This window comes from Neomonachus schauinslandi, chromosome 15 (assembly GCF_002201575.2).
Source record: "Neomonachus schauinslandi chromosome 15, ASM220157v2, whole genome shotgun sequence".
NCBI classification, from domain to species: domain Eukaryota; kingdom Metazoa; phylum Chordata; class Mammalia; order Carnivora; family Phocidae; genus Neomonachus; species Neomonachus schauinslandi.
This window is the reverse complement of record NC_058417.1, coordinates 3679715-3702299: the sequence shown is the minus strand read 5'-3', so window position 1 is coordinate 3702299 and position 22585 is coordinate 3679715. Positions and strand designations below refer to the sequence as shown.

Here is a 22585-nt window from a genome sequence, read left to right as displayed (position 1 = left end):
ACAGCTCCGCTTAGGTCCCAGCCCGCTTCTGCCACGGGCCCCGAGAAAGCAGGAGCGTGCGCGTGCACAGCCTGGCGAGCCCCGTCTCCCCCCACAGAGTCTCCCCTTTGAGCTATACCCCAGAAATGATCCTTGCGGGACCTCAGGAGGCCTTCTTGACACAAATCATCTTGTGAAAAGCATTTTGATTTTTCCATCTGGCGGTGCCAAAATGTCTTTCAACAAAAGGGGTGACTAATAAACATTTCTGGGAACGAATAATTTTTCCAAGAACTGGCAAAAGTGAGATGATCTCACCTTTCAGAATGTGCGCTGTCTGTCTGCCCCCCACTTTCGAATCCCAGGGAGAAGGAAGAGGCAGGAGGCAGCTCTCGGTGGGCTCAGGGTGGTTTGAGCACGTGGCCGTGGCGGCTGAGGCCCACACGGGCCTCTCCCCAGTCTCCCTGGCCCCCGCACCCCGAACCCAGCACCCACTTCCCCAGCCTGTTTCCACTTCTTCCTCCCTCTGCCTGGGAGCCTTGCTTTGCCCCGTGAGCGCTGGCTACTGGGGGCCCCCTCCTCCAGGAAGCCCTCCCTCCACACCCTCTCTGGAGAACCAGCCTCTGAACCTCAGGGTGGTCCACCTTCCCAGCTCTCGTCTGTGTGCCCTTCTCCCCTCCTAGACTGTAATGGCCTTGAGGGCCAAGCTGGCGTCTCCTGCACATTCGTAAGCTCAGCACCCAGGTCAGGATAGGGCGTACAGCAGGCGCTCCATGAGTGTGCAAAGAGGGATCACACTCAGGGTCACACACAACACTCTCACGCGTGCACACTCACGAGCACACCCACACCTGTGGTCACACACGGGCACGTGTGCACACTCACACATGGCACACACGCGTGCACGTGCACACGTGTGCACACCACCATGCTCGCACGCTTGCACACGCACATGCTCACATACTGTCACACGAGCACACACACGCATGCACACCCACGTGTGCACACCACCATGCTCACACGCTTGCACACGCACACATACTGTCACACGAGCACACCCATACTCGCACGCCCACACTGGCACACACACGTGCACACACACGCCCACTCGCACGCCCACACTCACACTCATGCACACCCACGAGCACACACGCACCTGCTCGCACAGTCACACCTCCACGTGCACACCCTTACGTGCACACTCACGCACGCCGTCACACGAGCACCCACCGGGGCATTCACACCAAGGCAGGGCCCCTCCCAGGCGAGGGGTCCCCCAGGAGCTGGCCGGCATCGCTAAGACACTGGGCAATAATGCAAACAACCGTCCCTCATGGGCGGCTCGCTGGCGGCGTCCCCCCGAGGGCAACAGAGGGCCGGGTGGCCGCAGACCACAGCATCACCTTGCACCCTTGCCCCGAGCAGATCGGGTCTCATCCAGAAGGACATCGTGTCCCCTGGATGACACCTCCATGTGCAGGAAACTGAGGCCCAGGCCGGTGAGGCCCCTGCCCGAAGTCCCGCAGCACGTTAGGGTTCTGTGCCTCCAGGTTGTGGGGCCCCTTCCCTGCAGACGGGAACACAACGGGCCACCCTTCCCCACCTGGGGTGCTTTCGGGATGTGAGAAGCATGGCGGGGCTTGGCCCTGCGGCCCTCCCCTGACCCCAGTCCTCCTTGCCCTGCTTGGTGCCCACCCCAGCCCTGCCCGCGCCGGGCCCCTCTCGTCGGGAACGCGCCAGAGCGAACACAGGACGGGACCCATCCGCACACCCCTGCCGCCTGCTGCCCAGGTCAGCGGAGACCCAGCTCCACGTCCCCAGCAGGAGGAAGGGGGCCTGGGGCCTGCTCTTCACCTGGCAGGGGCAGTAAACCCGGGTGCTCATTAGCAGCTTCTGGAACATCCAGGGCACTGCTTACGTTTTCTAATTGGCTCCCTGCCGGGTGTCAGTCAGAGCAGAGATGGTGCAGCCCCTCAGAAGCCCGGTCCCCAGTCCTCCTTGGCCTGGCCCGCTCTGCCCGCCTCACCTCCCTGCGGACCCCCAGGCCAGCTCCCTCCTCGTCCTCTTCCTGCTCATCGCACCCCTGCGCCGGCCCAGGTCTGCCCCAGGCAGGTGAGGGATGCCCCCACTCACATGTTATCCGGGGGTCTGTGGTCCCAACAGAATGCAGGGAAGATTCTCTACGAAGTCCTGCGAACCCAATCATGACACCTCACCCCCCAAGCCCCAGCGCAAGGCCTCTGGCTGCACCTGTGGGCCCCTGCCCAGCCCTGGGGGGCCGCCCCCTCCTTCCTGAACAAGCCTGTGGGGCCCCTCTGAGTTCATAAAAAAGAGGGTGTCTGGCCCCCTTTGGCAAAAAGAGGGTGTTCAGCCTTCCTGTTGGTAGGGGGCCAGGAGAGCGCCGAGGGGGACAAGGGTCCCCCGGAACATTGGGGGTCAGGGAAGCCGAACTCAACGGAGGAAAAGAAGAGAAGAGAACAAAATGGAGCCAAGTCGGTAGAACCAGGTGGAACGCAGGAGCTATTCTGGTAACTTTTAAAAAGCCTAATTCTTCCTTTCTTCACTTTTAGAACAGAACAGGGGCTGCGGGCCAGCCCCTCCCAGAAGGACAGCTTGGCTCTCCCTTTCCAGCCCCTCTCAGGTGTGCACCAAAGGATGCTTCCAGACAAAACTCAAAGCAATCCTTCCCCAAGGACACCCACCATTCCTTCCCCCTGCCCCCTGTCCTGGGCAGGGTTCTTCTCTCCGACCCCGAGCTCTCCGGGCCTGCGCAGACAGCCCGCGCTTGAACCCCAGGCCCCACGCCTGGGAACGGGACAGAACCCTTGGGCCTTCTTGCCTGAGCCCTCATCCCTCTCTTGTGCATGTCCCCGGGGCTCAGAGACAGCACCCCCTTTATCCTTAAACTGTCTCAGAGCTTGTTCTTTTTCCAGCGGGAGTCAGACGTTTCTGCACTGTGTCTGGTGTAAACACTTGAAAGGGGCTTTGGGGAATTTGCTGCGGGCCCTACGGGGGTCTGAACAGGGCCACCCACGGACGCACCCCCATCAAGGGGCAGGCCAGGCGGCCTGGGGGTGGGGGGCGCTCTGGGCTCCAGTGTGGGGTGTGTAATGTGTGTGTGTGCGTGTGTGTGTATCCGTGTACTTACACACACTCTCACGGGGTACAATGATTACGTTTTGTAAGTTCTCAAAATTCCTCTGGGTTCCCTCATGCCTTTCGTTACGCTCAACGGGACTGACGCGTGTCCTTATTAAAGAGAAACCCCTTCGGTCTGGTTGCAACGGCTGGCCCCGGGAAGACGGCAGGCCGGGCTGCTGGGCGCCCCTGGGTCCCGGAGGGACGGAGGGACCAGACGCCACAAAGCCGGCTCCTTACCTCCCCCGGGGCAGCCTGGCATGAGGCGGCTCCCAGCAAGTGCGTACAGAAGGCGGGCACGGCTGCCCGACGGAGAGGGGGCGCAGGGGCGCTGGTGTGTAGTGAGCGAGGGGCTGGGTCACCCCAGGCCTGACGGCTCAGGGGACAGGGCTGTCAGCCCCACAGCTCCTGGCTGCAAAGCACCCTCAGGGACCCCTCTGTAAGATGCGTTCAAACTTCAGCGAACCATTTAAAATGCAGATTCCCCGGCCCACCTCAGCCTTTGCAGAGTCAACCTCCGGAAGGAGCAGAAGGCTTTTAAACCCCTTTTCCTGTTGCCTGGAGGACCCCACCCCACGTTAAGCCATGGAGGGAGACTCAGGTTGAAAGCCCATCGTACGGATGAAGGCACGGAAGACCAGAGAGGTGAAGCGACTAGTCTGAGGCCACACAGGCCCCCACCCGGGGCAGAGTGAAGGCCAGAGGCCAGACTGGGAATCCCAGCCGCAGGGGAACTCCTGCCAGGGAGAGAGAGCCCAGCCCTCGTGCCCCCCTGCAGCCCCTCGCACCCCCAGAAGGCCCCTCGTGCCCCTTGCCTCCAAGGGCCTTGGAGGAAGAGCTAACAAGTTCCCTGGGCGTGGGATCTCGCCAGCCAGGCCCCCGTCCAGGCACCGGGACACCACGACCAGCAAGCAGCCAGGGCCACCTGCCCCCGAGCCGGGCTCCTGGCTGGTCACGCGGCCCCCGCGGGCCCCGCCAGACAAGGGGACTGGCACTCACCATAGTCTTTCCTGCAGTACTTTTTCATGTTAATCTTCAGCTTCCCTTTGGAGGCCTTGCAGTAGGAATCGCAGTCTGCAGGGGAGGGAGAACACAGACAAAAAAACCTAATTAGGCTGGCGATGAATAGGCTGGGGGCCGAGGGGGAGGCCGCCTCCCCAGATACCTAGGGGCCTGTGATACCCATGGGCCAGGCCGGGCGGGCAGCCATTCAGGGCAGGCCCGGCCTTCTGAAGAGGCGCTTGGGACAAAGGGCCCCCGCCCGACCCCACCCCACCCCCCCACGTCGTGGCCTGACCAACCCTTCAGCCGCTGCCTGGAGCCCCCTTGGCCTCCATGAGGGACGCTGGGGGCTCTGGTATTGTGCCACCCAGGGCTTTCTGAACGCCACACAAATTCCCCCCACCCCGTTCTTCAGACCCAACCGGAGCCTGATTAAAGCTGATAGAAGCCTCATTGTCACCCCGCGCCCTGGGTCTGTGTCAGGCGCCGGCTTGCATGGCGCAGAGCTTCTGGCTGGGGTCAGACCCCAACAAAAGAGGTCACGGAGGAAATTAGCAGCCCATGAAGCATTAGAAAACCCCTTTGGTGTCCACTCTACTGGAGTGTGCAAATAGAATGCCCTGCGAAGAGTTGTTCAGTTCTAATGGGCCCTACTGCTGAGAGGCAGGGCTGCCGGGCCTGCGTCCACCGGGGAGCCCGTCGGGCGCTTCTCGAAGCCGGAGCGTGAGCGCGGCGGAAAGCACAGGGCCCCCCAGGGCCTGCCAGCCACCGGGCCTGCTTTTCCTGGGGGTGGCCTATGTCCACCCACCGGAACAAGCCTCCCACCTTGGCCCAGCCTGGCCCTCTCCCTGCCAGTGTTCCCCGCTCTTCTGACAAGGGGTTGGGACTGCTCGGCTGGATCCGCGGGGGACCGACACCCTTGGCCAGCCCGGCAGCAAGGCCCAAGAAATCACCCCGGCCTGCCCCACACCACTGCCCGACGTGCCAGGCCTCGCTCAATTCTCACCACCGTTCCTGGATGTGGGGGTGGTAGTCTCATTCTGCAGATCAGAACACGGAGACCCCCTGCCCAATTTGATGTGGGGGTGGTAGTCTCATTCTGCAGATCAGAACACGGAGACCCCCTGCCCAAGGCATCCCTGACAGCTAGTGCCCAGGCTGGGCTCTGAACTCGGACGTGGGATGCCTGATTACTGCGCTCTTGGTTATGCCATGCTGCGTCTCAGCAAACACTGGTGGATCCCCTCAAATGTGAGCGGGGCATGAAGAGTACCCCGTGTTCCAGCAATACCCCCCCGCCCCCAGAGTCAGCGTCTGGCCCCATGGAAGGTGGCTGCCTCCTTCCAGGTCCCAGAATTCACTGACTGGTGCCTCGGTTAGAGTTGAAACAGCTCCATCCCACTGCCCTGGGGGCCACGGGCCCGGCAGCCCCCTGCTTCTCCTGAGCCAGCTCCCGGGTCCGGGGCGGGGGGGGGGCGGAGGGGAGGGGCACCCAGTTGGGAACCAGTCTCAGGAAATGGGGGAAAAAAGCAGCCCCCCTTCCTGCTCCCCTGTGGTCTGAGCCCTGGGACCCCCCGCCCCCCACCAGGACGCCCTGCCAGGGGCACCGGGAGGCTACCGTGCTAGAGGCTTCTGCCAGGTGGCTGGCTGGCTAGCTGGCGACCGGGGGAGGGCGCACCTCTCGGGAGGCAGGGCCAGGGCCGTCCAGAGACCGCGGCCTGCATTCTAGGGCGGCCAAAGTCAAGGCGAGGAGATGGCGGCCCAAACGCACAGACCAGGGGCACAAGCATCAGGCCCACCGCACCGCGCCTCCCGCTGGGGAGGAGCTGCCCTGGGCCACGTGTCGGCCAGCTCAGGGACAGATGGCACGCACAGCAAAGCCACCACCACGGCCCAATCCAGGTTGTGCATAAGTCCCGCGGTCCCGAGCGAGCTGGCTGGGATCCCTCCCTGCTCTTGCCACTTAGGGAAGCTAATTGGAATGCGAGCGGCACTGGGTGACTTGATTCCTGGGACAGCCTTGAACCCCCTCGCTCCTCGCCTTCTTGTTATTTTTTTACCCAAGTCAGAAGTCGTTGGCCCACGTCAGGGGCTGCATTCCGGTCGGCAGGAAATCACCTACGTCCTGCCTCCTCCTGAGGCACACAGCCTGGGGGTGGGGGTGAGGACAGCACCTTGCAGCCGCGGGCTCTGCAACCCTGCGAGGGAGGCCCCGCTGGTCCCGCCTGAAAGCCAGGAAGCTGGGGCTCAGGAAGGTTCTAGAACACCTGCCGCATGTAAGCCACACGCTGTGGGGCCAAAGGCATGGTGGCAGAGCCCAGTGACAACCTCCTCCCAGGGCACCTCGAGCTCTCACTTCTTGCCTTCCCTCCTGGTGACATCTACAGTGGTTCTTTCCAGAACTAAGTATCCACCTGGGACAGAAATCATCCTAGAACGTGTGGCATCCATTCCCTGCCCAATGAGAACATATTAGTACTAGCCCGGCTTCTCAGCCTGGGCCATATGATGGAATTAGCTGGAAGCCTTAAAAAACACTGATGCTTGGGTCCCATCCCCAAGACCTGATTTCCCTGGTTTAGGGGGCAGGCTGCATGTCCTGATTCTTGACATTCCCCAGGGGAGCCTGATGTGCAGCCAGCCAGGGTCCTGGGAGCCACTGTCCGAAGCACCTGGAGCTATGGGAGGTGGGGACAGGGTGCACGGAGCATGAAGACTGGCAGAGGAGAGGCTCAGAGGAGGTGGTTGTGGACTCACACTGGAGGGTGCTCACACAGAGAACCCTAAGCTGCCTGCTCTTCTGGGAAACGGCGCTAGCCTCTGAGCATTTATAGTTGTTGCAGGGGGCGGCGGGGGGGGGGGGGGGTCCTATGTCTTTCCTGTCTGTCCATCAGAAATACTTCTGTTTTAAAAAAGAATTTTATTTATTTATTTATTTGAGATAGAGAGTGAGAGAGAGAGCATGAATGGGGGGGGGGGCAGAGGGAGAGGGAGAAGCAGACTCCCCGCTGAGCAGGGGGCCCGATGTGGGACTCCATCCCAGGACTCCGGGATGGTGACCTGAACTGCACACAGACACTCAACTGACTGAGCCACCCAGGTGCCCCAGAAATACTTCTTAGGTCAGTGTGCTCATTGTAAAATGTTCCCTACTCCCTTCAGATTTGCCGATTCCAATTTGGTTGTGGAGCCAGGGAAACAAAGACCGAGATTGTTAGAACTGTACATAAAACACGGGTAAGTCGGCTTGCAATAAGGGAGACGGAAATGCTCTCCTTTGGGTAATGTGAATAACGTCCAGAACGTGGACACTGTGGCAGCTATCTGGCGGCTTGTGGACTCTTTGTTTTGGGTGTATTCCAGAGAACTGAGGTCATTGGACAAGTGGTCCCTGGATAGGGAAAATGTTCCTGCCTTTTCTTCTTTTATCGAATACACACACAGCCACAGAGACTGCCTCAAGATGGACAAACCACAACTTTTACATGCAGTTCTGACTCCTTCAAAATGGCATATCTACTTGGCAGCCACCCATGGAGCCTCTCCTTGTTTGGTTCCAAAATAGCTGTAAAGACAATGAGAAAAATGAAAATTCACACTCACGCCAAAAACCAAACTGATAGATGACCCGATGTTGGAATCTGGGAGCAATCTCTATTAATTAAAGGCAGATGGTGTTGGAATGAGCAAAACCTGTCCAAGGTTTTACCTCAAGACACGGCCTTTTGTCCGACGCACAGGAAGATCTTGAAAAAAGAGAGGGCACAGGGACAAGAACCAGAAAGCAAATGGGCAGGAAGTAGGCAGGGGCACTGGGGGTGGTGCCCTCCTCTAGGGAGGAGAAGCTTAAGGAAGGGTAGGGCCCAGAAGGACAGACAGCATATTTCAACTTGCATTTTTATCAAAATTACTGGTGCAGAGAATGAGGAAATCAGGTGGTATAGATAGAAGGATACCATCTCCATGGAGCAAAAGTGAATCAAGGGGAAACACTGGTAGGAGCCAGGGAGTAGGGCCAGAGCTGCATCTCTTCCTCTGCCATCCAGCTTGCAGCTGAGATGGGTATCCAGCTGTTGTGCTAGTGGAGGGATCTGCAATTTTTACTTATTTTTTTGCAAAATGCCAAACAGTAAATATTTTAGGCTTTGCAGGCCATACAGTCTGTATCACAAGTATTCAAAGTCCGTTGCTGGGACTTGACGCCAGCCACGGACAACGTGTAACCAAATGCGGCATGGCAGACTAAGAAAGATCTAAAAAGACATGGTCTCTGTGAAATTGGAGAAGAAAGCCCGAAGGGAAGACGAGCCTGAGCTGAAGAGGCCATATGACAATACTAAGAACGTGACACGGGAAAGAAAGAAGAGCTGGAAAAACCAAAACCAAAACCTAAAAACTCAGTAGCACAGTTTACTCTGGAAGCAGCAAAGAGAAACGATCCTGGAGACACCTGATTCGGACACACAGAGAATAAAAACTGGGGAAACTCTCGCAAATTCTAGAGGAAAAGGATAAAGACGTGGAAACCATGAAGGAGAGAATGGTAAGGATGTAAGAGAGAACGTGGAGGGTGACATACAATGGGGAACAAAAGCAGTGGGATAGAAACAAGGATCGAAGATCGGACTCCTGAGCTGAAGGCAGATCAACATAGGCACAAGGAGAAGGCTCACTGACTTTTTGGAAAAACATCAAGGAAGAGAGACTGACACCCAGACACATCTTTGCACAACATATGAAATACGAGGATGAGGGAAAATTATAGATGGATTAGAAATCAACAAAAAGAAGCCAGCCTGTAGGTCTTGAGGAGGGAAAAGTCTGTGACTGAGGAATTTTATACCCAGCTAGACTGTCTCATATGTGTGCAGGCCACAATGAGCAGAAGGCATTCTCCAGCGTGCAAGGATACAAACAATATTCTTATCATGCATCCCTTTTGAGAGAGGTACTTGAGAATGTTTTCCAGCCAACCATGACATGAATCAAAAGTAAGAGTTTAAGAAGGGGACAGTCTTGGTGAGATCGTGCACTACGAATGCATTGGTCATGGGCTCGGAAACCTGTGAACATGGAGATTTCATATTTGGTTCTAAAACTGAAGGCAAATGTCAAAATAATTTTTAAATGTTTGAAAGAAAACGTCCGTGTGTATCTAAGTATAAATACATATAAGTATAAATAACTATAAAATGTAGTCTGAAACCTAGATCATATTAACAAAAACCAAGCAGTGGAATGAGTCTTAAGTAGGTAGAATGTAAGACATGCTCCTCCCTGCTTGGCTCTGACAAATAAGAGCCATTAGATCAAATAGTGCTTTTGAAAAGTCCAAAGGCAACCACAAAACACTAGAGAAAATGGGAAATAAATTACCGGTAATATGGGGGTGCCTGGCTGGTGCAGTGGGTAGAACATGAGACTCTTGATCTCAGGGTTGTGAGTTTAAGCCCCAAGTTGGGTGTAGAGCTTACTTAAAAAAAAATTTTTTTTAATTATAGGTAATATGTTAAAAAAAAAAAAGAAAAATAGAAAAAGTGGAATATATAAAAAGCAACTGAGATCAATCAAGATTACAGAAGAGCAACTATCTAAAAACAAAACAATGCCTCTTAACGGAGTCAACCCCTCTACTGAAAAATGGATTTAAAAAATATTAAAATAACCATTTCAGAGGGACATCACTAAATGAAGCAATTTGTTTTTAAAACTTACAACTTTGAAAGAAGATGCTGTAAGCTTCTTTAAAGAAGTTCTAAGTTCGTCACCCACTAACTAAGAAGTTTGCCTCGTAATAAAAAAAGAGAGAATGTTTTGTGTGGAATAACATCTTATTGAAATATATTAAGAACAAAAGTGTTAGGAACACAAAAAGGAACAGATAGTAACCTGAGCAGTAAAACGATGCTAAATTAATTCCAAAGGAGCTGGAAGCAGACAGGCCACATTTCCTGACTGCAATGTAATAAACAGGATTTAGTGTTAAACAGAAAAGAATGAAAAATATATGTACTCAACTCTAGAAGTTAGAAAGAAAGTCAGAGAGAGACTGGCAGCAGAAGTAGAAAGTAACAGCATGGAACATCAGAAAAAACTCACACGTAAACACCCCCAAAAACGGATTCTCAGGAAAGTCCCCAAACCAATAAACTTAAAACACAAACACACACACACACACCAAAAACAACCAAACAACAACAACAACAAAAACCAGACAAAACACTGTCATGTCTAATTAGGAATACGAGAGAGAAATCAGACCCGCGCGTTAGGAAGTAATGAGGAAGGGACTATTGTAAGAGTCGAAATTATAATTATAAATTATAAATTATAAGGCTGCTACAGTATTCAGCTTTAGGCCGAAATCTTGGACACGGAATGAACTGCATGACTTTTTAGGAAAACGTAAATGACCAAGTCAAACTAAAGAAGAGACAAAGAATCTCTGGATCCAATGCTACTTGATCTGGGCAGAAACAGGAAAAGGTGGAAATTGGACCACGTGCAAAAACCTAAAATCGATCGTTTTGCAACTTAAAAAAAGGGGGGGGGGCAGCATCCTATGATTCAACCCTGATATAAAAGCCAGCATGAGCTTATCCACACACAGACCCTGCAGACCAGCCGACTGATCTCATTCACCAGTTGGGCCCGATGTTTTCTGCCCGGCGGGGTCCCAGCCTCCCCGGACCAGTGGCGGGGCCCTGGCGCCTCGGTCTGCCCCTGCACGGGAGTACCGAGTGAGGGGTGAGCAGGATGTTCGGCGGCCCCCACTCTCTCAGGGGACCCTCTGGGGCTCGAACTGACAGTACAGGTAAATACAGTGAAATACCCGGGTCCCCCGCCACTCCCATCCTCCTGCCCCAAAAGACAGGGAGCTGCCAGGGAGGGACACGGGGACCCGGGAGAGCTGTGGAGACCTGGAGGCTGCCATCTGCGACTCACAGCAGGCCCATCCTGGCTGGCTGGCGTCCTGGCTCCTCCTGGGAGCAGCCGACCTCCCTTTTATCCCCCCCACCTGCTCCCCCGACCAAGCCACAGCCAAGAGCCAAGAGGGGGCCATACAGGCCCAATCCCAGCGGCCGAGCCGCCGCCTCCTCTCCCACCACCTTGGGTAGCTCATCCCTCTGGTCTGCCTCCTGTGTCCCAGGTGCCAAAAATCCTGCTGGGCAGGCCTGCTCGCCGGATCGAAGCTCATCTCGGAACATATGGCAGGCGGCGCCCAGCGTCCCCCGGTCGGAGCCAAGGGCGCTGCATCTGGTGCCTCCCTCGGAGCAGGGCGGGGAGCTGGCCAAGGTCTCACTCTGAGCAGCACCCCTGCCTCTCTGCTTTTGGGCTGTCAGGCTCGGGAAGGTGGGGCCGTGGGGGGGATGAGCAAGGGACACCAGCCCCCGAGGTCCATCCCAAGGCTGAGGCCTGAAAGGTGGGTGAGTTGGCAGATTCCACCAGCTGGGTGCAGGGGAGGGAGGGGTTCCTGGTCGCCCCCTGGCCAGGGTGGAAGAGCTCAGGGGGGTGGGGCTAGGAGGGACCCCCTGCTGGCTCCATCCATTTCGACAGGGCCACTCTGCCCACCAGCAGGTGACAAAAGGCAGGTGAGGCCAGTCTGCCCAGAGGAAGTGTATTTTGGCTTCATCTGACCGGGAGCCACAGAGCCACCTGGAAGCCCTCAGGCCAGAGTCCCATTTGCACACGGCAGATGTCCGTGGGTTTCGTAAATGAGGCCATTGTAGGGAAGGCATGGTGAGGATGGAAGAGGCACTCCTCATGAAGCCAACTCTCGCCTCTCTGTCCAAGGCTGCAGGTGACTTAATGCTCTTCCCCCGGTAAGACCACATTTTTAGAATCTGCACCCACAAGCACTGTACCCAGGGTTCAGCCACCTCTCCGGGAGAGCCGGGCTGGGCTCACAGGCAGCTCTTGAGCACCCAGACATCTCTCTAAGCCCACACTGGTCTTGCCCGTCCACTCCAACACCTCTAAGCCCCACTTGCCTCCTATAACACAATGCCCTTCTGACTTGGGGCTCTGGGGCAGAAAAGCCAAGGACCCCCCTGCGAAATGAGGCAGCCCCCAGCAATGGACAGCCAGAGGAGCTAGGCATGCAACCTTGTGAGCAAATGACTAGAAAAAAGCCAAAAGCATTTGCAACACAGATAGCAAAGGATTGGGGTCTTTCATATATAAAGAACTCTTCCGAATCAATAAGACAAGCAACTTAAAATTCAAAGGAGAAGAACAGGCAATTCACAGGAGGGGGGCAAAGAGGGACAAGGAGATGTAAAATGGCCAATCTCAAGTAATGAAGGGAATGCAGCTTAAATCAATGGGAATACAGGACTTGTGGCTCGCAAACAGGCAAAGGCAAACACAGGCACACTCAACAAGGTAGGGGTGCGAATTCCTCTTCTCTGAATGCAACTGGTAACGAAATGTCAAAACCGTGGAAAGATGCACACCCTTTGGTGCAGCACCCCCACGTCTACGAAGTTATCATCCATTCACCCCCTTACAAAGCTGGCTAAACGAGTTCCGCATGGCCAGGGCTGGGAGGTGCTGGGTGTACTCAGGAACAGTCATGGGGGCTTTGCAGCAGGAAGGGACAGGTCAATAACATGGGTGTGATCACGCTCACCCAAGAGTGACACTCATAAAGGGGAGACGATGAGCAGAGTGCGCTGGTGGAGAACAGGCATGGGGATGGATTTATGAAGGCCAGTCTGAGGGAGGTGACATCAAGGATGACAAGGACTTAGCTCCGTGAAGCACACAGAGCAGCAAAGGGCCAGGCAGGAGGGAGGAAGCAAATGAAGGGGGTGGCAGCCAGAGACCAGGGGTCCCTGGGGGCTGGTCAACCTTGGCAGGGGTTTGGATTTTATTCTAGAAGAGTATGCTATCACCGAAATGTGGGTTGGTGGGACCATGGTTGGTTTTTATGCTCTTGCTTTGGCTTCTCTATATTTTTCATTTTACTATAACAACTATATAATTCTTGTATTCAAAAGAAAAAAAAACCCTAAGACTATTCAGAAGCCAGTCTCTCCTCAGTGAGGATGGGGACCACTTCTTTATGGGGGATCCTATAAAAAGCTGATATCTGTCGTCAACCAGGTGACACTTGTATTCGTAATCCATGGGGCCCCTGCCACTGGGAAGTGCTCTATCCCCCCAAGAGATGGTGAGTGTGTGTGTGTGCGCGCACGCACAAACTTCCATTCTCTCGCAATTCCGTACACATGAGTATCAAGGGACAAACCCAAAGTGAGTTGTCAGCCAAGTGTGCATATGGTGGTTGGGAGTGAGGGTGCTCCTCTAGCTAGAGTGGCCAAGGATCTTCCCTGAGCAGGTAACACAACACGGAGACCTACACAGTGTGAAGGGGGCAGAGCAAGAAGATCTGAAGGAAGAGGGTTCCAAGCAGGGAGGACAGCCTGTGCAAAGGCCCTGAGGCAGGATCATGCCCAGCACCTCCCAGCAACTGAATGAAGGCTGGGGTGCCTTGCACAGAGTGAATGAAGAAAGGGGGCAGAGAGGCGACTCACATAGTCTGATGGGCCATGTGGGGCCAGGTATGGTTTGGATTCTATTTTAAATGGAATGCAAAGCCACTAGAAGGTTCTAGCCCGGCCTTGGTTGCTCGGTGCTGCGGGGTGCAGGGTCTCTGGTTGTGCGTGAGGAGGGAGGCGTTCACCCTCCTACCTCACACCTGAGGCCACAGGAACACGACCTCCACTCTGTGCTATCCTTAGAAAGAGCCAGCTCCCAAGCTCTTAGAAACCTACCTTGTCGTTCGGCCCCAGGAGCCTCATTCCTTCTCAGAGTGCAGCTACGTATTCCAGTGAGGAAGTATGGACCTGCGTGCTTTCTAATGGCAGGAACCAAGTGCCGGATCCTCTTCCTGCATCAAGCTGGGGGCCCAGGGCTCAGCGGGTTAGAGCCGAGGCTGGTGCTCTGGCCCCCACCCCGTGCTCCAAGGGGAACCCTGCCCTGCCTTTCTGCCCCTTCCCCAACTACGGCCACGGGCACCCAGGGCTTCCTGGGTAGTCTCCTTGCTGCACCTGCAGGGGCGGGCGGCAGGCGCACTGCACAAAGCCCACCCAGGGCGCTCCTTTCCCATACTTCCTCCCACAGAGCCACCCGTTTGTGACGGCTCAACCATCAGACCTGGGTCTGACAGATCTGCTACTGCCTCCCCAGCACCCACTCTCCTTTCTTCCCAGACAGCAAACCCCAATGTTTCCAATTTAAATACTCTCCAACACTCCCTTGTGGCCCACCCTGGCCATGTACCTGCTTCTGGCCCCGACAGTGTCACTGGAAGTCACCTGGGAGGGGCTCCGGGGGAAGCAGCTGTTTCTTATCAAAAGGGGTCACATCACCAGCCCAATGATCTGGGGCCCTTAACCACTCCGAGCCTCAGTTTCCCCATCAGCAAAACGGGGTCACGGTGATGACAATAACCGTCCTGCCCACGTGCAGGATTTAGGAGGGAGTAACGATGGTGTGGTGACAGAGACCAGGTATGTCACACAGAGACGGCCTCTCGAGGACATGACCTCTCGCCTGCCAATCCGCACTCAGAGCACCCTCAGCGGGTCCCCAGCTAAACGAGGTGAATGACAAGCAGCGGGAAAGCTGGGGCCGGACCCTGGTCCTCAGCTGAGACCACAAAACTGACCCAAACCAAGAAGCAGCTGGTGTGGAGGGGTCTGGGCCCCCAGCAGGAGCCTCATCTGCCTCCAAGATCACCATCCTTTCTGGACCCGGAGCCGCCCATCCGACGTTCCAGAACAGCCTGGCTGCACCCCTCTCCCAGCGGAGCACTGGACCTTGGTCCCAGCACCTGGTGCAGTGCGGGTCACCCCTGAATGCTCGCTGAACCCACCAGACATCGCGGTATAAAATAAGCCAAAAGCAGTCGCCCCTGTGAGGTACCAAGCCTGCCTGGCCAAGCGAACCCACAGATATGGGCTCCCCAAACGAGGGACGCAGTCAGCAATGTTTGCGATTATTCGGTGACGCCCACGAGAAAGCGTGGGTTTAGGCTTGGGCGTCCGTGAAGCCGGCTAATCTCTGTGACAAGAAAGAGGGCATGAGCTGGGCTGGAGAGGGCTTGAGTGGCCCCCCCGAATCAGGAGGCCCTGCTGCCTATGTTGGGATTTGCGGCTGGTGGCTGAAAAGTGACATCCTCGAGCTCTGGCCCCGGCGGGCTCTCCTGCGGGTCTCCTCGGCCTGTTCTCTTTGGAGCGCCCAACTCCACCTGCACCCCGGGATGTGATCCAGCGGGAATGGTCTATCTCAGAATACCCATGAACTTCAGGGCTGCAGGATCCCGGGGGCGGGGCGGGGGGTGGACGTTAGCAGGTAGGCTGTCGAGGAACTGGGAATGCTGACCCTGGGACATTCAAGCTGTGTGTCTCTGGGCACGTTACTGCACCTCTCTGAATCAGAGATTTCTCACTGGATTGCTGGGCACACCTGATTTAAAAATATATATATATATATATATATATACTTTTTTTTACAATTCTTACTCAAATATGGACTGACTGACTTTTGGCTGTTCGGAAAAGCAAACCCATCTTTAGGGGATCTGGTTCCTTCCCAGCACTTGCCACACAGCACATATTCAGTTTGGTTTACCTTCTGCTTCCCTCCCCGAGCATGGGGGCCACGGCCTTGGTCGCTGCTCTCTCCCCAGGGCCCGGGACACGTGTAAGCCCTCGATAAACATTTGTTGAATGAGCTGAGTAAAAAGGGGGGCGCTCAGCTACCATCACCGTGCTCCCCTGTCCAAAGGCGGAAGACACCAGGCCCCTCAAGGGACCCCACCCTGAAACACGGGAGTTTGCATGAAAGGCAGGCAAGCAAAGGCCCGAAGCAGGACTCTGAAGGGAGGGTGGAGAAAGACAGTTCTGGAAAACGCTGGGAAACACAAAAGCCGGGCCATAAATCTTCCCTCTCCAGGGAGGGTGCAAGGGCTTTGGTGTTTGGTTTGGACTTTAATAACACAGATTCTAAATCCGCTGCCTCGTTATGAAAATATATTTGCAGATTTAAAATACTGGGCCTGGGATGCTGAGGGCAGCTCGTCCAGCAGAAGCTGGGAAGGCTGTGGGCCGGGCTGATCCCATGGGAATGAGCACCTCCCCCACCCTCCTGCTCCACCTGCCCTGGAAGCCTGTCCCGTTTCCGTTGGCCTGATGCAAGTCATAGGGACACTGGCCTCCCAGGAAAGGGGAGCAGCAAGCAGCCTTTCCCTCCCTCAGCTGATGACTGTGGTCACCAGCCCTGGCCCCTCTCTGGGGGAGAGGGGGCAGGGCGGCCTCCAGCCTGGTTTTGGGGGTGGGGTGGCCAGGCTGGGAGAGGTCAGGGGCTGCACTGGCCACGTGAGCAGGAGAGCATCTCCTCTTCTCCACTTGGAACAAGAGGGTGCCATGAGTCCCCAGCATGCTCTTTCTTCTTGCTGAACAAGATGGATTGGAAAACAAATTGGCTCAAATAAAGCATGTAATTAGATTAAAGCCTCTTGCCCAGAGCCTCTGGGGCTGCAAAAAGCCCTCCCGACTGGAGGCAGGACAGCTCGGCAGGCTGAACCAGCTCCTGGACATCCAGAATTTTCTCTTGATCCCCAGCCACCCACCCCCAGTCCTCCCCAGCTGATGTGAACCACGCTGAGAGGATTAATTCTACCGCAAAGATGGCCCCAGACCGGGCTCTGCCACCAGCCCCACAAGGCTTGGGGTCACCCCGTTCCCTGCCGGCAGATCCTGTCCCGTCCACGTGATGCAGCTGGGGCTCAGCCCATCTCCAGCCTGAACACCTGCCCAGTGCTGAGTCTACACCTGGGCAGCCCGCCCCCAGTGCTTTCCACCCACAACCTCCTTTGAGCTGCGTAACCACCTCTAAGGAGACCGGGTGCGAGGGTCAGCACTGCTGTTTCTGTTACAAACATGAGAAGACCGAGGCCCCGAACGTTCAGTGTCCCGGGTCCCCGGCCGGTGGGGACACATCACCTTTGCTAACACCAGCTGCCCCACGGCCCTTGTGAGGCGCTCAAGAAGCTGCCACATCCAGGGACTAGTCTCCTCAGCCTGCAAGTGTTTCAGGAGAAGCTCCCCATTGAAATGGCAGATGAGCTTCTGGCCCTAAGTGTCAAACAAGACCCCAGGCAGCGCACAGGAGACAGAAAAGAGAGGAAAGCAGGTATGAAACTCGGGGCTCCTGGTTGTAGGGCTTGATCATTAGCAACTTATCTCCAGGAAAAAAAGAAAAAACAAACAAACAAACAAAAAAAACAAGGACTGCCAGAGGAGACAGGGATTAAGAGCAAGGCTGGGGCAGGAAAAGCAAACAGGCAGCACACAGGCCAACAGCTTCCCCGGCCGAGCTCATGGCAGACATCACTAATCAACCTCAGAACTCATCGACGTGCTCTGGGTACTCCGGGGCAAAGCCGACACATTCTTGCCATCCCTGGTTTATTCTGACTGATACACTGGACACCGGCCAGGGAGTCCAGCTTCTCAGAGCTGGAAGGGTTCTCGAAGGTCGGCCTGCCCTCCCTGGCCCCTCCCTGCTGCCACCCCAGGCCTGAATCTGCTTCACCACGGATCCTAGCGTTACGCAGGACTTCCGTGAGCTGAGCCTCACCTGTTTCTGTAACTCCTCCAGGTGGCCTTAGCTCCCCTCTCTGCACCAGCCCAGCACACGCCCACCACCCATTTAAGCAACAGATCAGCCCGCAAGACCTTCAAAGAAAGCGTCCCTCCCTTCCAAGCCTCCCTGGTTCCCCCAAACTCCAAAACCACGGCTTTCAGAAGCCCCGCCATGCTGGTCCCTCTCCTTAACCTCTCTGTTCCTCCATTCTCTGAAGTGAGAGCCAAAGGGACTAATCCTGTCTCCTCCTCACTTCACAGGCATCTCTGCAGCGTGTGGAGATACTTCGTGACTACAATGTCCTGCTGAAGCTGAGGCCACCTGTCTGTCTCGGGGATGGGGACAGGGGAGAACCAGGAAGGGGCAGTTCCAAGCAGCCCAACCGCCATCGCAAAGGAAATCCCTCTGGGTCTTCGTTCATAGCTTAGGTATCCATCCCTTACAGACACTAGGAATGGATGCTGTTAGTGGGACCCCAGAACACGGTATGGAAGGACGGATAGATTTAAAGGGTAGGGGGGACCCTCTGGAGATTGACCCACTGGTGGAAGAAGGAAACCAAGAAAAGCAGATGTGGCACGTCCGAGGCCCGTTGCAAACAGAGGCAAGCGGTCCTACCACAGCTGGACAGCTTCGGGAAGACAAGAGCACCCCAGCACCAGCCCGTCTTGCAACCACTGCGTCATCCTGAAAGGCGGAATCGTGTTCAATGGGCACTGCTCCGTGAGCAGGAAAGTTGGCGAGGCATCTGAGAAAGATTTCCATCCAAAATGATTAAAAAGAAAAAAAAGGTACACGGCATTTCAGCGAATTAATGCCTCAGGTGTCTGCAAACCGTGGGGGAGGGGGGTTTCTCATTCCCCAGCGGCGCAGGAACCCCAGCAAACACTGAAATCCGCCCTGTCAAGATGAAACCACGGGGAGAATGAAGGTACTGTGTCTGCTTTGGGGAAGTAAAGAATTCTCGACAGGCTCCATTGTAACCACAGACGCAAATCCCCCCCACCCCACCCCGCCACGTAGAAGGTTCTAGAAGTCTTCACATTCCTGGTGGAGGCACAGCCACTCTTCCCTGAGCCACTGCAGGGCCTCGAGGCTGGAGGTCACCAAGAGGCCAGTGGACACCCTGGACTTCATCCCTGCTCTGCCCTCCCCACCTGGACACGTCCAGGCTTTCACGAGATGGCCAAGGTCATCTTTTATACCGGTCTTCCATTTTGTAACCAACCACCTCTTCGGTCTCCAGGAACTCCCCAGACACAGGATTTCCAACTGGTGCTCCGCATCCGTCCCCCAGTCCTGGAGGGCGTCCTGACTACCCCCTCACCCCCCGCTGCCACCCACAAACGAGAGGGAACCACAGAGAGGACAACGTGCCTCAGGAGCTGAGGCCTGGCTGGGCATCCTGCAGACCTGCCAAGTGCTGCACCAGAAGTTCACGCACAGGCCTCCCGGAGAGCTGCCGGGACAATTCAGGTGCAAAACGACTAACAGGTTCTGACCCCCCGGGGTGGGGGCATATGTGTGGGACACACCATTTAGCTCCATACCGGGCATCCACAAGCACCAGTTCCGGCCATAGCAACCCACCCACCCCTGACAGTTATTCAGAGCCTCTTGATTTCATTGCATGTGCCTCTGCCCTTAGGAGAGCAGGCTTTATGGTAGGCCTGCGGTCCCTACCACCCCTTTCATTCCCCCTCCCCACTATAACACGCTCACCAAAACCTTGAACAGAACTCTTGCACCAGAGATGAGCCCTGAAAACCCGCTGAAGAGGACAGACAAGGAGGTCACCCTGCTGCAGAAAGATGAGCTGCCTAGCTAAGTGAGGGGTCTCTGGCTAGGGCAGATGGTGGGGGTCCCATCTCTACGAGGGAAAGACATGGAGACCGAATCTGCCTCAGAGCCGGAGAAATACAGCCCCCTGAGCTGTTTTAAGATGTAAACTGTGCCACATTAGATGAACTTTCTAGGGGTTTCGCTCGAGGACCCCAACTTTCTAGCTATGCCACTGGTTCTCCTTGTTTGCCATTAGGGAAGAGAAGCTCGTCTGCAGGGGTGACAAGCCACCTTGGACCTGAGGCTTTGGATGAAGGAGGAACAGACCCAGCAGGCTCTCTGGGAAGCCTGACCTTGGAAGGCCCGTGGAAGGCCACGTGGGTAGCTGCTGACACGTGAACACTTAGCTCTACTGTACCAGGTAATGGTCTGATTCAGAATCATCTATGCGTCTTTCCCGCACAGTGAACCACAGTCCCCAGAACTCAGGGCTCCGTGTTCCCTCATCTCTGCAAACCCAGCACAGGCCCTACCAATCCCTGAGTAAACGTGCAGGGGATGAATGAATGAAGACCGAATGAATAAACAGACAAGTGCATACATCCTCGGACGGGAATTCCCAAGGAATGCTGGGAATGGAGGGGTGGGTAGTCCTCCAAACCATCACCGAGCCTGGCTGGACAAGAAATCCCCATTTACAGCCTGCAGCCCAGAAGAGGCCAAGGGAAGGATTCATAGAGCACACGATCCGTATTTCATAAACCCTTCCAAATTGCAGAAAAGGCTGCACCTGCCCGCGTCACTCGGCGGCTGCTAATCCGCTCCAACAGCTCTGTGCTCTCCATTCTGGCTCCCACTTGGAGGGCAGAGTTATCCTGTGTATTCGCCTTTAATAAGCTGAAGCCATTCGGGCGCTGTATTCACTGGAATCTGCTCCCACAGGGCCAGCCCCACGGGGTCTCCTTGTCGGCTCTCTCAGTGAACAGGGGATTTTGTGTTCGGCAGGGAAAACAAAGCTGTCCCGATGGGGATCCAGTTGGCTCTGGATACACTTCTCCAGCCAGAGCCAATGGTGGACACAGCCCGGAGCTGCTGTCTACACTGAAGGGTGATTCAGGGGAGCAAGAGGGAGGGAGGCTAAGCTGGGGCTCCCCGGGAAGGTCATGAAAGAGGCACACCTGTAGCCCCGTAGCGTCTGCCGGCTAGTTGGTTGGCGGGTTAGCCCAGCTGGTTAAGCCACTGCCAGTGAGGTCATGCCTTGGAACCCGGTGTCGCCTTTGCTTACTTTCCTGGGGGGGGAAGGGGGAGGCGGGGTAGGGAGCTATACCCCAAACCCTGGCAGCTGTCGGGCAGGATGCCCGTCCCTCGTCCTTCCTACACAGAGAAAAGGCCCTCACAGTTTACCATCTCTTTCCAGTGCCAATAACTGGGGCACCATGATCACAGAGGTGGCCACAGATGCCCCTTAAGTCAGCAGAGCGAACAAAGGTCTTTGGCGAAAGAGTGTGCCCGGTTCAGGCACGTCCTGAGCTTACGGACTACATTACCCAACACCCCTTGCAGTCAGGTGTGTCCACGTGACTGAGTTCTGGCCAGTGGGACACGGGTAGAAGTGGGGCCCAGACAAGCCCCACCCCCCCAGGCTTACAGACTACATTGCCCAGCATCCCTTGCAGTCAGGTGTGGTCATGTGACTGAGTTCTGGCCAATGGGACACAGGTAGAAGTGATACCCGGAGAAGTCTCTACTAGGCTTACAGACTACATTACCCAGCACCCCTTGCAGTCAGGTATGATCATGTGACTAAGTTCTGGCCAATGGGACACGGGTGGAAGTGATGCCCGGACATGTCTCCCACTGCCGCCCTCAGTTCTCGCCTGCCAAACCAATGATGACGCATAGGCCCTAGGGGATGGCAGAGCCACATGATGGAAGGAGCCTGGGCCCAACTCCCTGCTTGGAACGGAGCCGCCCAAACAGAAACACCTGCGTTGGACTGCTAGGACCTCTTGTTGTAGCCATAGCCTGCCCTAACCAATAGTCATTACTGACTGGCTGGATATCAGAGGGGGGACACAGGGCCCCAGAGAATAACCACCAGGTCTCTTTACAGTGTAGGGAGGTTGGAGTAGACAAGACAGAGACCCATAGATGGTCCCCAAATCCCAATAAAACTTGTTGCCCCCCTCGAATAATGTACCCAGTATAGCAGATGTAGTTGGTGCCCTGCCCAGAGCCCCCTTAGGGGGCCAGGGCACCCACCTCCAGCTCCAGGTGCTGGCAGCTAATGGCTCCCACTTGCACCTTCTCTGAAGGCTTGCCTTTGGCTGATGGAAACTGCCCTGCTTGCAAATATCTGGGAAGTTGCATACACTGGTGCCCCCCCACCCACCACCACCACCACGGAGGAGGGGGCAGTCTATAGCCTTTGGCCAGGCTACCGGGGCAGGTGTAACTGTCCAGCCCTTTGACCTTTAAGGCAGGATAACTGTGGTGGGATTCACTCTTCAGAGCTCTCTGCGGGATCAGATTGAGGCCAGACTTCTCCCGAACCCACATGTTTTCCTAGCTTCTTCTGCTGCCCTGTCCTTCCCTCGCTCCCTTACTGGTTTCTCCCTCAATAAATCATCTGCACAAGAATCTCTGTCTTGGGGCCCCTGATAACCCAAAAGAATGGCTGGCATTCCACGTCTTCTCCCATCTACAGCAGTACCTTTGCCACAAAGAGGAAAAAGGGCAGGGATGAAGTCCAGAGCCAGGACAATCCTGGACTATGGAGCCTAAAAAGATGACCACCTTGTCAGAGCTTTCTCCATCTGCTAAAGACGCTGAAGTACAACTTCCCAACCCTGACACCGAAGGAGGTGGCCTCGTGGGGCAGAAGGAATGCTTGGCCAGGAAACCAAGGGTGTGTCCCACTTGCTGGGTACGGAAGGGGACAGGGGAAGGCAATGGGTGGAAAGCCTAATCCAGCCTGGACCCCAGTCCGTTTCTAATCTCTGCAAACAAAACAACTTTCTCCTTTTCT

At 55.7% G+C, this 22585-nt stretch overlaps 1 protein-coding gene across 1 annotated transcript in view; it reads right to left on the bottom strand.

Annotated features, from left to right (window-relative positions):
• Nucleotides 1-22585, bottom strand: part of NTN1 (netrin 1) — a 161127-nt gene that overhangs the window by 13259 nt on the left and 125283 nt on the right. Inside the window, exon 5 of the mRNA XM_044921594.1 lies at nucleotides 4117-4191. Within this exon, the coding sequence (XP_044777529.1) occupies nucleotides 4117-4191 (75 nt within the window). The remainder of the gene's footprint in view (nucleotides 1-4116; nucleotides 4192-22585) is intronic.